General features: G+C 37.8%; 1 protein-coding gene across 2 annotated transcripts in view; it reads left to right on the forward strand.

Annotated features, from left to right (window-relative positions):
• DNAI4 (dynein axonemal intermediate chain 4) overlaps window positions 1-15,309 on the forward strand; it is a 31,827-nt gene that overhangs the window by 7,888 nt on the left and 8,630 nt on the right. For both annotated transcript variants that reach the window (XM_038413599.2, XM_038413600.2), the window contains exons 6-14: window positions 648-787; window positions 2,944-3,111; window positions 4,877-5,074; window positions 6,892-7,133; window positions 8,650-8,736; window positions 12,408-12,559; window positions 13,401-13,558; window positions 13,784-13,905; window positions 14,818-14,916. In XM_038413599.2, the coding sequence (XP_038269527.1) occupies window positions 648-787; window positions 2,944-3,111; window positions 4,877-5,074; window positions 6,892-7,133; window positions 8,650-8,736; window positions 12,408-12,559; window positions 13,401-13,558; window positions 13,784-13,905; window positions 14,818-14,916 (1,366 nt within the window). The remainder of the gene's footprint in view (window positions 1-647; window positions 788-2,943; window positions 3,112-4,876; window positions 5,075-6,891; window positions 7,134-8,649; window positions 8,737-12,407; window positions 12,560-13,400; window positions 13,559-13,783; window positions 13,906-14,817; window positions 14,917-15,309) is intronic.

Genomic DNA, 15,309 nt, shown 5'->3' on the forward strand with positions numbered 1-15,309 from the left:
AGGAGGTAATACATCCTGGGTCCCTGGTGGGTCTCCATCCCACAACGTAAGATCACACCACAGTGTGACCCAAGGAAAGAAGGACGGGAAGCAGCAGGCAATAATATGACTCTGATTTAGTATGTATGCACAGCATACATTGTAGATTGATTGGGGGTAGAGGGTGACCAAACTGTTGGTAGATTCAGGCTTAGTATAATCCACTTCTGCCTTTTCAGTATTACAACTGAAAGAACTAAAAAAAGACATTTCCTCTTCACTATTTCTGCAGTTATTAGCGACTAGACAATATAGATTAATCACTTTCACTTTTGTATTTAGGAGCATCTAGTTAGTTTCACTCTGTAGTAGAGATGGGCCAGAGCTACAACTTTAAGAACGTATCTGAATTTCCCCAAAGTTCAAGGATGTTTGGAGCTGATGTTTTGGCTCAGGCCCATCTCTATAATACTTTTCTGACCTAAACATGGGGGGCAAAGTTGGAGTAGCAACCACTGCAAGGGAGTATTTGGAGCCAAACAAAACCTTTTTCATTGAAAGAGACAGAAGCAGTAGACCTTCGTTGAAAACACCATGTCCTGTTCAATGTGTTACTTTTAATATCGATAGATTTGGGTTTTTTTTAACATGTATGTAATTTTTCAAAGGGAACAGAACAAAGATTATATTGAGCTTTGTAAAAATAGAGTTGGTAATGATCGCTTTGTGGAAAGGATGATGCAAACTCTTAACGGAGCACCAAAGAATAAAGAAGTACAATGTGACAAAATCCTCATGGAGGATAAAGGTAAATTATCATTCAAAAAAGTGATAAATATAGAAATGATGCTTAAGATCCCTTTCCCATTAAACATTTTGTACCTTTTCTAATTGTTATAATGCTTATTAGTGATGAAACTTAGATTATTCATTACTTATTAAACTTATTCATGAGAACACTAAAATTAAAGAAAGACCATGCGACTTGGTTGAGGCTACTTTTGTGCATGTACAAAAGCAGGCTAACAAAGAGTTCAGGAAGTAGACCTGGGTTTTCCTGTCCTGCCAAAATTTTTGTGATTTCAATAATTTTTTCTGCCCCAAATTGGGATGAAAAGTTAAAGTCTCAAATTTTTGCATTTTGAAAATCTGAAAAGAAAATTTGGTTTGGGACCATCAAAATGTTTCAAACTGGAAAACTGGAACTTTTTGTTTAGAAAATGTCAAAATGGAATGTTTTGATACTTCCTAAACCTCACAAATATTCTTTGCAATGAGAAATTTCTCAATTTCTCTCTCCTGCAGAAAGTTTCAGTTCAGACAAATAAGCATTTTTTTCAAAAAATTCCTGATCAGCTCTATCAGGGATTCCTTTTATCGCTTGTACACCCAGGCAGCAGGCAGCCAGAATGTCAGCGTTTGCATTTCTTGAGCATAAGATGCAGGTATGGTGGAGTGGCCTGAAGTAGTCTGCATCCAACCGAGATGTGGCAGCAGGGGATGGGATAGCGGCATCAGCAGGGCCCCTGCCTCACTTCTGCACCTCCTACTCCTACCATGTAGAAACTTGTCCAGGGAGCAGAACATTCTGCATCCATTGAAAGGATATAGTAATTGATCCTTCAAAGAGCTCCCCCCTTTTGTAATCTGTCCGTCTCAGCACCACAGAGGCAGAATACCTCTGGAAAGGCAAAACTTTATCCAAAACTCAAACTAAACATCTTTTTGAGATTTGAAAATGCTGTTCCTTTTTTGTCCTTAACTTTTCCAGTGGCTCTGGTTTCAGCTCTAGGCGAAGATAGCACAGTATGGTAGCATGGAAGAAGCTCTTTCCCGGGATTTCAAATCTCTGTCAAACCAGGAAGTCCTGGCAAACACAGGAGAAGACTGTCTTACAAGACTTCTGCCTCAGTTTTCTAGACAAATTTGGATAAATATGCAGTCTCTTAGATGTTTATCCAAATTTCAGCACCTACTTTTGACATTTTCTTTATGAAGAAAGCAAAAGAATGGCTGTGGGGAATGGTGCTCTAAATCTTATTTCTTTGATTTATTTAATGTATATAAACTAAATATAAAAGGATAGTATTGTAGAAAAAGTAGAGAGGACATATAAATGTTCACATATATGTGCATAGATTAGATACAGAAATGAACTGGGAGTATATTTTCCACATTATATGCATCTGTAATTCTGATTATTCTACATTCCAATTAGTTGATGTTTTGTAAAGTTGAATACATAAAGACTTATGGGTATATACATGCTAAGTATTATTAGTGTTTTTTAATAGGAGATGGACACAAACACTGATGGGAGACCCTACACACAGACGACGTTAGTACACCCATGACAGCCCCACAGTTGATATTGTTGCAAACTTGTCTGACACTTTTCAGAGTAGCAGCCGTGTTAGTCTGTATTCGCAAAAAGAAAAGGAGTACTTGTGGCACCTTAGAGACTAACAAATTTATTTGATCATACAAGTACTCCTTTTTTTTGTCTGACACTGTTTCTGTACCATTTTATTGAAGAGATTTGGCATTTCCTATAAAAAGTCTAACATTTCCCTCAATTTTAGTCCTTTACAGTAAATGTTTAGAAGCACAATACAGTAGAAACTCAGAGTTATGAGCACCTCACGAATGGAGGTTGTTCATAACTCTGAAATGTTCTTAACTCTGAACAAAACATTATGGTTGTTCTTTCAAAAGTTTACAACTGAACACTGACTTAATACAGCTTTGAAAGTTTACTGTTCAGAAGAAAAATGCTGCTTTCCCTTTATTTTTTAGTAGTTTACATTTAACACAGTACTGTACTATATTTGCTTTTTTTTTTTTTTTTTAAATCTCTGCTGCTGCCTGACTGCATATTTCTGGTTCCAAATGAGGTGTATGGTTAACTGGTCAGTTTGTAACTGAGATTCTGCTGTGCTATGGTATTGTGTAATTCATTTTTAGAGATAATGGCCACTTCTTGGGACTTGTATGATTCCTTTAATGCCTTGGAAACAACACTTACACCTTCAGTAACAGAAAGAAGTAGCAGACCAACAAGTTTGACTAGCAGTAAATCTAACATGACCAAAGACCGTGAACGAACCATGTCTACGACTTCTACAGATAGAGGTAACTTTTTGTTCTAGGTTTAAATTTCTAGTGTTTTTCTCCTTATAAAGTTGTGATTATCTGTATTTTTATAAAAAATATACTGAGAATATGTTCAAACTGCACAATTTAGCATTCAAAATTAAAGTAAAAAACAACAGGGTTAAGATGGCATGCAGAACCTTCACTCTGTCCCCTTGTGTGTAAGTACTATGATAGTTTTATTACATGGTCACTACCACACCTAAAAATACAATATTATATTACACTTTTCTCTGCAACCTTAGCTATGCATTGTAGAATCATATACTTCAAGATGGTACACATGGGCTTGGGCAAACAGGGTTACATACTATTTCTCAGATAATACTGTACAATTTTTATAACCCTCGGCAATTATTGACCATCAACTTCTATACTCGCTTTTACCAGACATAAAGGCTATAATGTATATTACAAGAAATAGGCTGCAGTCTTGCAGCTCATCCAGGTCCTCAGTTAACAAAACAAACCCAACCAGACTGGACAGCACTTGTTCTTCCCTTGAGTCTTGGACATTCATCAAAGCCTTCTAACCATTTTTCCCCCCAGCTGAGACCCAGATAAGACTCTCTTAGAAGCCTATCACTGCTGTTCCTTTAATCAACCAGAAATGTTGCTACTGAATGATGTGAAACACTCTCCTCCGTGGGGTTTGCTCAGTATGCTGCCTCCAAAGCACTCTGAGCCCATCTCCCCTTCATGGCCTGGTGTGGCTTTGCAGGCTGAATCATAAGACTGTCATCTTATTTAAAGGGACACGTCTCAGAATAAAAGCAATAGCTATCAAATCAAATTTCCTTTATTAGAGTATTAATATTACCTTAGAATATTAAAACTGGAAAACAAACTAAAAAAAAATCTAATGTACTTTCCACCATGTATGCAGTTTACTTTTTGCTCATCACTCAGCATGGACAATGGAAATGGAGAGTCACCTTCACTTGTATTTATGGTCATATTCTAATTGGTTTTACGTCCTGGGCCTCATGTTGCAATATTTGAGTTACAAACACTGAGGGGGAATAGTTAAATCTAAACAAAAAAAACCAGTTTCTTTTTAAAATGTGGGAAAAAATCTTAAAGTTAGTTTGTTTTTCTCTTTTAAACAAAAATGCCACCCACCCACATCAACGGGTGGGGGAAACTGATAGGGCCAGTGGGGAAAGGGGGTCCCAGTAGCAAGAGGGAGAGATTTGCCAAGGGATAATAGGTAGTTCTTTCCCTTTGGGACTCTCTAGCACCCATTGGCCGGGGGGGGGGGGGGAGAGGAGGGGCTGATTGGCCAGCATTCCCCAGCTTCCAGGAGTTAGCCTGGTGCAGGAGCCATGTGGAGCCTCTTTTGGCTCCATTCCAGAAGCCCACCCTATCCAGCCAAACTAGGAATGGGAACTTAGCCTGATAGAGGCTGCTAGTCTATCCCATCACCTGTTTAATTTGTATATCCTAAATAAGAATTAAGTTCTGCCCTTTGGATACATCCCATTACCTGGGATGTACACAGATACTAGGGCAGAATTTAGCCCTAAGAGATTGTAGTATAGACACTTTATAATACACTATTACTTGACAGAGTTTTGGCAATACAAAGAAAACAAAACTAAAGAACTTAAAAAAAGCAAATAGTGGAGGTATTTATTGATCATTACAAGATTTTCTGTTGGGTTTTTTTTCTGTCTTTTGCCTGCTAAATGTGTTGGATTATCCTACTAAACCTACCTTTTTCAATATTATGTTGATTTTCCAGAGAGCATAACCTCAAGTTCTATAATCGATTTGGAAAGTGTTATTCTTGCCAGAATCCACAAAGAAGAGGAAGACCATTCTGAAGCTATATTAAAATCAGAAAAATTTCAGCAGGATTTATTTTTTATGGAAAGGGTTCTAATGGAGAATGTTTTTCAGCCCAAACTTGCAGCTTATCGGCAACTTCCTGTTCTTATAGGTATACTTCTCATCAGTTAAGTCACTCTCAATATGAAGGAGCCTGTTTTGCAGGCTAAGAAATATACCAAGTAAAAATGCCCCTACTCTGAAGTCTTGACAGAGGAACCAATTCTGTTAAATAAAGACAAAGGTCAGGGAAGGATTTGCAAAACCCAAACTGGGGTTGTTCAGTACTATGCTCCATTTTACCAACACCCCCAAAAATATACATGGAGCTTTGTGAAAGGTTTGGATAAATAGTTCTTGAGCTGGCTCATCTCCACTATTAGCAGCAGTAAACTGATACCGGTTTCCACAATGTTTGTCAAACTAGTTTTTACATTGTATCTTGAGCTTCCAGAAACAATATGGCTTCATGGACAGAGCACTGGAGTGGGACTCAAAAGACTAGGGATCTGTTCCTGGCTCTCCCATTAGCCTGATGGGTGACCGCAGGCAAATCACTTCCCTAGCCTGTGCCTTGGGTTATCCCCATTTGATAGATGGGAACAATGATACTGACCTTCTCCGTAAAGCACTTTGAGATCTACTGCTGAAAGTGCTAGATATAATTGTTTAGTATGTTTTCTTGGTAGTACAGCTGTTCACTAGAATACACAGTCTTTCAGCTCAGCTCTGAGTAAAATTCAGGCCAGACTGGTAGTAAAAGTTTAATCATCTGATGGCTGTTCAGTTCCTATGCAAAATGAGAAGGTGGATTCACTGCAGATCATAAGTGGCATTTATTGGACTATTGTTGGCAATCTCAATAAAGAAGCCAACAACTGACTGGTGGGAGAGACTGAACTACCATTTTACCCCTTAGGGGAAATCCAGTTAAAAACGGGATTAAAAACATATGAAGTGAGGAAGTTCACATGGCCATGGCCTATATTATACCTGTTCACCAGACAGAGGGCTTCAAGCTACCCAGGCTGTCAATCCAACACTGACCACAAGCAATTCATTTAATTTTTTAGGGAGGAGAGGGGGAAAACCCACTGCTATACACACCCTGCATTTTAAAGGGCCCAGAAGTGCCTGCAGACTTAGCTTTTGCCCACTTATCCCCACGTCAGAAATTTCAAATCTTGCATCCTCTAATGGCGTAAATCCCGGAGTGGTATTTGCTCTTGTTTGATGCTTTAAAAATCAGGGAAGTAGATAAGGGAAAGATTTTCAAAAGCTCAGATGGGAGTTAGATGCCCAGGTCCTATTTGAAAGTTTACAGTGGATCCATATTACTTCATAAGAATGACTTGACATCCCTTCCAGATTCGCAAATTTTGTTAACTGGCAACTAAGCAAAAAAAAACCATAACAAATTCAATATAAATATACTTTGCACATTTATATTGACCAATGCAATTTCACTGTAATTATAACATTTCAGAGTAACCATTAAATGTGCTATGGTGACAATTTTCAAACCTGGATCCATAAAATTTGGCATCAAAGTTGAAAAAATTTACTACTTAGATTAATCACTAAATAGGAGGAAACTTTCCTTGGGGGATAGGTTATGCTATAACTATCTCCTGCTGGGTTCTTGAACCCTCCTATGAAAATCCAGTGCTGGACACTGTTGGTGATGGGACATTGGACTATCTGGATCGCTGGTCTGATCCAGAAAGCTAGTTTCCATGATCCTACAAAAATGTTGGCCACATTTTGAAAAAGTCATGAAATCTTAGTTCTCTGAATCTTCATTGCAGTGCTCTGCTATGACAACTTTGCTGAGAAGTGGGATGAGATCACTGTGTTTCTGGTCAGAATTAGCTGGATTGCAGATTAGTGGAGTACTACTACGATTCTACTGTATTTGTTGCACTTTAGAACCAGTTCTTACATCTGATGCTGGCAAAGAGGAAGCAGAAACAGAGGAAGCAGAAGAGGAGGAGGAGGAAGCGGGGGAGGAAGAGAAAAAGGAAACAGTAGTTAGTTCATCAATTTTGTTAGATCTAAGTGAAGCACCAGAAGAAATCTTACCGCCCAGTCTGGAACGACTGTGGTCCTATACATGTGAATCGACTAATGGCCACAATGTGAGCAGCATGGCTTGGAACAAGTTAAACCCAGTGAGTTACCAAATTTATTCTTCTAAACTTTTTTTCTAGAATTGGGTGGGTAATTGTCAAGGTAAAATACTACCTCGGGTTTGATACACCCTGCTGGAGCAGGGTTTCAGATGTTGGGTAGATCTGTGACAGGGAGGGATTCATCCCTGAGGTCAGACAGGTGGTGATTGTTTCCTGCAGTCTGTATCTTCCTCTGCGTTTGCTGACTTAGCCACATTGATTCACTCTTTCATGACTTTCAGGATAGATAATTGCACCTCACCATTCCTAAGAATGAGCAAATCTACCTTGAGAGATCTTCAGATGGTTCAGTATGCAGCAGCTTACCTTCTCAGCAGCACTGGTCTCAAAGAGCACTTGACCAGGATGTTCAGATAATTACACGCTTATAGAATTCTGGGTCAAATTCAAAATCTCAGTACTAATCTTTAAGACCATTCATGGCATTGATCCAAGATCGTGTAGAGACCACCTCTTGCTCTGTGACAGTGATCTCCCTAGACTGCTGCATTTCTCAGGAATGAGGACACCAACAACCTTGAGAGTAAGACTCATGAGAATGGCAGGCACAGCTTTCACAGCAGCTCGTACAAGATTATAGAACTCACTTCCTGTGGAGGTCAGAATGATCTCAGAGTTCTTTAGTGTCAGAGCAGTATACATCTCACTTCTTTGATTTAGCTTTTCCAAGGTGACAAGAAAAATAACAATGTAGGGGAAGAAGGTAAAAATGGGGGAGGAGGAATATAAAGACAATCAGACTGCCTCAGGGGAAAAAGGGAGGAAATATGGCCACGTATAAGGTCTTTGGGTCAGATCTTCAGATGTAAATTGGTATAAATCTGTTGGCCTGTTGGGTACTGATCCATATGTTCATACTGACTAGCCACAAATTAAGAATTATAAGACCATTAAGATGCTTATTTTCAAAATGCTCATTTCACAAAAAAAATGATTGTTTTGTGTAGAAAAATACAATTTAAAGAAGTTGAAGAGCAAGGTCCTTGCTGCCAAGTTCCTTGCTTGTTACTTATAAACCACAAGGTGTAAAGAGCGGTGGCAATCATAAAAATATTATTTGTCTTCCCTCCTCAAAATATTAAACCCTGGAAACATTTACCATATTGTGTCAAATACTGCACATTAACATATGTTTATAAAACACTTTGTATACATCTATATAAAATGGACAGATTTTTATAGGGGCCTCCCTTTTTTTGGGCACAATTTGTGCTCACTAAAATTGCACTTGCAATTAATTTTCACTCATGCATAGTGAGTAGTGCCTTACACTTACTGCATTAGAATCTTACTCTAAATCTTATTTACTGTAATTACCTTACTTTGCTTATATGACTACATTACTGAGGCTGTGTACTTTCTACTGGATACTAAGTTATCTAAGTAGAAGGATTTGCACACTTAACTGCTGGCAGAAAGCTGCCACTTAAAATTCTAGCTTTAAATTTCTGCTTTAATTGAAGTATATCCACCAATCTGTACTTTTGGGTTTTAGGATCTTTTGGCTGTTGGGTATGGGCAATTTGGTTTTCAAGAACAGAAGAAAGGCTTGGCTTGCTGCTGGTCACTCAAGAACCCTAAGGTAACACAAGTAGAGATAAAGCACAATTTGTTTTATTTCTTGTTACTTTAAGACTTTTTTTGCTGTAATAATTTTTTATGGTTTAATAGCAGATCACTGAGCTTCCCTTTGCTTGAGAAAGCAAGACATACAGCAGTAATGTTATTTTGTTAGCCCAGACTAAACCCCTTCTGGAAAATGGATAATAATTAACAATTCTTATTTTTAAAATATCTAAACTACCCTACTGCTGGTGAAAAATGCTAGAAAACACTGGAGACTAAAGATCTCCTCTTATTCACAGGACAGTTACAGCAAAGAGAACAAGGGTACTGCACACTTCCTCCACAATAGCCTGCCAATGTGCCTCAGATTTGACCTGGAGGAAGTATCTATAGAAAGTAACTTAGTCTCTGTGCCCATTCACCCTCTGTACTGTGGTTGTGTAATATGGACATCTGTCCACAGGGAACTGAACTCATGTCACAAAGACCATCAAACAGCTGGTTAGAACAGTCAGTTTAAAACAACTTAGGCTATGTCTACACTGCACTTTCGTCATTAATTGACAAAGGACATATGTTTTAACGACAAAAACCACCAGTGTGGATAGCGCTTTGTTGACAGGAGACACTCTCCCACAGATGAAGCTACCACCTTCATTGGGATGGGTTTTATTTTGTCATAAGAAGAGCTCTTTCCTGGCGACAAAGAGAGGCTACTCTATGTGCCTTACAGTGACAAGGCTTTAGCAGCACGGCTGTGCTTCTGTAAGCTGCGCAGTGTAGACATAGCCTTAGACTGGGCAACCTAAGAATGAAAAGCTCTGTATTCCTTTTCAATCCCCTAGCCAAGATTATGAATTAATCAGTTCAGCTATTACCTGGATTAGATCCAGGTGTGCAGTTCCTCCTATAAAGATTTTTCTACAGTGGGGAAAGCTCTTTTAAACATTTCAAATATAAAAACAAATTTATTTACCGTGCATTTGTTTTCCCTTATCTTCCTACAGTTGCAAATTGAGGATATTTGTATTTTAAATTTAGGGTTTCCCCTTCCTAGTCCATCTTCTTGTCTGCAATAAATTTTGCGCTGTATGAAAAAAAGTAGATATTTTAAATTTAATTTCAACATCTGCAGAATGTAACTTGTCATGATATTTTCAAGAAACAGCAGATTTCAAAGATAACATTTAAAAAGCTGATGTTTCTATGAGAATAGTGAGCCTTGCCAAAATAAATTTTTGAATTAAAAAAAAAATGAAAATGAGGGTTTTCTTTTAATATAGAATAATTTTCACTCAAAAATGTGAAAACTGTCAGTTTTTCACAAAATCAAATTTTCTGAAATCAAAACAAAATGCAGAAACCTCATTCTGAAGTTTTCCAACTTCACTGTAAATATTTCACACAGCCCTAGCCATGATGCAGATTTCCATGGAAACACTTTGTAATGTCACCAACTCAAATTTGAGTTCATTACCAAATCAAGTAAAAAAGACGATAACCTATCAGGGAAAATGCTCTTATTCAGATACATCTGGGATGAGAGTAAAAATCAGACAATAACTGGTTAGGCAGCTGGATATTTCTGTAACTCTCTCTTCTTTCAATTTTTCTCCAATCTGATGCGTTCCCTTTTCAATAAGTGAGAGAGATGTGCTTAGATGTGTCTGGGTTTTTCTCAGCACTGCCACTTGTGCGCATCTGCTGTGTGACCTTGGACAAGTAACTTCATCTCACTATATCTGAATTTCCCCATGTGTTAAATCAGGACGTAGGGCTTGTCTACATTGCCCCACATTTCAGATTGTGGGGGTGTGAATAGCAGAGCGCAGCAAAGTGCTGCACTGTAATGCCCTTGTGTGGACACTGTGGGTGTGAACCAAAAGGTTCCTAGTTTGTGCTTGAAGAGGACTATGTTAACAGGTCTACATTAATGCAAATTAGGAACTTTTTAGTTCGCACCTGGAGTGTCCACGCTGGGGAACTATAGCGCAGCATTTTAGTGTACACTCACACCCCATAGTCCAGACTGCAAGTCAGTATAGATATAGCCAAACTTTCCTTTTTAATATCATTTAAATCTAGGATTGGAAAGTGCTGTATAAGAGCACTGTATTTTATTATTATTGTATTATTTTCTTTAAAAGGTATGCTATTTCTTATATACTCGCCCATTTCTGCAAGCTTTTATATGACTAAAAGTTTGCAGGAACAGGACCTCAGGGTCTTATTCTCATTTCAGTATGTAATTGCTAGACAGCTCCTTGAAGAGAGGTTCTAAGATCTGGTAAGCTTTTATACTTAAATCTTTAGGGCCAAATCTTGCTTGCACACAAATATTATTGACTTCAGTGGGACTACCTTTGAGTGAGATGAGTAAGATATGACCCTAAGTATAATAAGCTAGGCAGTGGAACTAAAAAAGGTGAAATGCCTGTAAAAATCAGATCTATCTGATAGAATTCAATAAAATTTGTATTGAAATGAATTGTTGCATTCATTTACTTTTCCCATAACATTTAATTTTCACTTCAAATGCAGTAGGATCCCAATAATCTGAACTCCCAAGATCCAAATTGCACTATATAATGACCTGCCCCTATGTGTCTGTGACTGTTAGCTTCTTTACAACTGACTCTGATTATATAGACAAATTTGAAGTCACCCAAACTGTTGAGATAATTGCATCATACTAGATGGTTTTGTAAAGGTCTAAAATGATTTGGTTCAATATTTGTTTTATATTTTTGATTCTTGAAAATCTAATTTTTTAAACACACAGTAAAAATGAATACTTACAATCAAATTCAAACAATGGTGGTGCTTCTATAAACGTTACTCAGGCTAAAGCCAAGGTGTTATTCCTGAGTTAAGGAGTACAGAATAAGCCTCTAACTGGTGCCCTCCTTCCCTCTAACAGTTAGATGTTCTATCACATCAGTATTTATGGTACCATGAAATTAGCACAGATCAACAATAATCAAGTTACTTGTATGCCTCCCATCTCCACATTAGCTGAGTGCATAAGCATCAGAATTAAGAGCTGACATATATTGAAACATACTTATTTTCAGACGAGTACCCTAATGACAATGGTTAAATTCAATGGCTTCCATAGAGTTGCATCTTCTTACAAGGGCTAAATTTGGTCCATGTAGGCAATGCAATTCTTTAGTTGCAGTCTATAAACGGTACATTGCATGAACATAGCACTCCATCTTAGACTACCTAAATTACCTTACATTACAGTTTACCTCCAACTAAACTTCTGCTGATTAGAAAAACACATGAATAAAAAGCAGAGAAGATTAGATTTTAAATGGTGAGATGTACAAAAATTAGAAGTGGTGGTTTGCTTTTTTTCAAATGTCAGGTTTAGGTTGTAGGGGGGATCTGGATCCCATCCCACTTTATCCAACCCTCCAAAGTTCAGGGAAATTGTTGTCATTTACATGGTTCAGTTTAAACCCACCTCTAATTCAATTTACAATACAAAAGTCACATTTCTGCACAGCGCTCCTTTCAAATTTGACAACTGTAGCAGGAGATAGTAGTCTCAGTTATTTAGAATATAGTCTTAAAGTTGAACCAGGTAAAGCATTTGTAGGTTTAGAAAAATAGTGGGTAATCTAGCAATTAGCTAATACTCAGAAGAATGAAATAAATGTGCTGTTTTCTTCTGTTCAGTGGCCAGAGCGTATTTATCAATGTGATCATGGTGTTACTGCATTGGATTTCTCTCTGGCAAACCCAAACCTTTTAGCAGTTGGAATGTACAGTGGCACAGTAGCCATCTATAATGTACAGACCCGTAATACCACAGCACTTTTGGACAGCAGGTAAGATTACAAACTCCCCACCTTGTTGTACTTTCACGTCTTGTTAGTTGTGGACGTCCATTCCATTGCTAAAATTTAAATAAACGAGTGAACAGTAGTGCTCTTGAAAAAATGGATTCAGTGAATGCAGGGAAGTGCTGGATACTTCCCCCCTTCCTAGCTTTGCTAATGTCTCTCAATTCTGATTTGAAACATTTATACTTTACCCTACAATCCTGGGACTTACTTGAAAAGAAACTGTCAGGCTTGAAGACTTTGATATGTATAAATGTCCATGAAAGACTAGATTAGGCCAACCATGATGTAGCGCCAGTACAACGATTCGGATACCTAAAGAAAAGTGCTTGAGTCCTTTAAACATTATTCTATAATTAAATATGTAAAAATATTTTCTAAAATGTACTTTAAAACAATAGATACAGGTCTTAACACTCTGACTTTTCATAGAATCATAGAAGATTAGTGTTGGAAGAGACCTCAGGAGGTCATCTAGTCCAATCCACTGCTCAAAGCTGGACCAACACCAACTAAATCATCCCAGCCAGGGCTTTGTCAAGCCAGGCCTTAAAAACCTCTAAGGATGGAGATTCCAACACCTCCATAGGTCCCATTCCAGTGCCTCAACACCTTTCTAGTGAAAAAGTTTTTCCTAGTATCCAACTTAGACCTCTCCCACCTCCCATAAAAATTAAAATAACCAGTGAACACATGCCCACACTCCAGAGTGTTTGTTCCTAAGTTATGTACACACCATTTTTTTGCTTATGTAATAACTTTTCAAAATGCATTCTCCCTTATTTCTGTTAACTTATCGCTCTGCTTGTGCATTCCTTTATTTCAGTGAATCTTTTGATAAGCATATAGGTCCTGTATGGCAGCTGAAGTGGATTGAACAGGACAGGGGCACAATGGGAGATGACAAAGGAGAGATATTAATCTCTATCTCAGCAGATGGCAGAATAACCAAATGGCTTATACGCAAAGGATTAGGCTGCACTGGTGAGCATATTCTCTCAGGACTTTCTACACTGGGCTATTGCACCTTATTCCAGGAAATTTCCTGGAAATACCTTATTCCAGGAAATTTCCCTGTGTAAACAGCCCGAAGATAAAACATTTCAGAATTGTTAAATGTCTGAAGTACTTATGAGTTATTCAGAATGTTCTAATACGTCACTCGCTTTCATGTAAAATTCATATTCCATGTACTATCCATTTGCATAGATCTGATGAAACTGAAGCGAACCGCAAGTGAAAGGAAAAAACTAACCGGTGAAAAAGAAAAGAAAAGCGAAGCTCTGATATCTCGACAGGCACCTGGAATGTGCTTTGACTTTCATCCAAGGGTAGGCTCAGGAAATCCATTGTGATTATTAATGTTTCAAATTCAGTTGGCTGAAGTTTTATCTATTAGAACAAAACATTAAGTCAGATCCTCAGCTGGTGTACACTGATGGAGCTATACCATCACAGCTGAAGATTTCACCTTATGTGTTTAAACAAACACTAAGTTGTGGTCATCTCCTGGATTCTGGAGACATAAGCTAAATGAGCCCTAACTGCTGCTCTAACTGTGAATATTCACATAAGAATGAATGAAAATTTCAAAAGAGAAGCTGTGTGGCGCCAGAAGATTAATACACTTGCCTTTTACTTTTAGCTGATTTTATTCAAGATTGGTTTAGGTCACCAATGAAAACACATTTGGAAATCTTTCTTTTCCCAAGTGATTTTTTCCTGTATCACGAGATCACTGCATGCATCTCTGCATTGTAGCTATTCTCTAATGGAAGCCCCCAAACAGTTCAAAAATGGAGATCAGGATTCAGGTATAGGGGAAGCTTGCACTGCAGTTGCCCATGTTTCTCCAGCAGTAGCTATAGAATGGTTCTGATGTACGTAAGTGCTAACAATATTACCCAAACCTGATCAGAGAGAAAACCAAACAAGCTAACCCATATATTTTGTGAGTTTTACTGTTTTAATTATGTTGCTTTGATTGACTTTGGGCCTGATCCCAAAGGCAGGTGAACAAACACAACTCTCATAGAAGTCAGTGGGAATTTGAGCGCTCCGCATCTCCCAGCAATTTCACAGCCTAAATTCCACACAGCTCTTTAAATATGTCAGGATAAATATCCTACAGGGTGAATCCCAGTTTGGAATATTTGTGTTGTGCAGGAAGTCAGACTAGACAATCATAATGGTCCCTTCTGACTGTAAAATCTATGATTCTATGATCTGGATTTTTGTTTCAGAATACTAATATATATCTGGCTGGAACAGAAGAAGGACATATTCACAAATGTTCTTGTTCATATAATGAGCAGTTCCTAGAGACCTACCGAGGACATAAGGTAGGTAAAATTAAATAACAGAAAAAGTGATTGGATCAGTTAGATCTCAGAAGAAATGTTTGATTACATGGAATAAGTTTATTTAATTTGTTATATTCAGTAGATGACACACTTGCAACACAGATTTTAAAACCAAAGCCTCTTTTGTAGCTTAGTGAGAAGGCTACAAGACATAAAGCATTCAAAACTCTTTTGAAATGATGCTCTTCAGTATATAGATTCTTTAAGAATTACTAATCCTTTCTTAAAGCTTTGACTGTTACTAATTTAAATTTAGTCCTGGCTTTATTTAAAATTAATAATCAGATCAGTGATCTCATTGACCTGGAACTCATGGGTTAATATGGTAAAATGTCCACAAGAGTTTTAACAACCCCAATTGCTCTGCTCCTC

Source organism: Dermochelys coriacea, chromosome 8 (genome assembly GCF_009764565.3).
Source record: "Dermochelys coriacea isolate rDerCor1 chromosome 8, rDerCor1.pri.v4, whole genome shotgun sequence".
Taxonomy (NCBI): Eukaryota; Metazoa; Chordata; order Testudines; family Dermochelyidae; genus Dermochelys; species Dermochelys coriacea.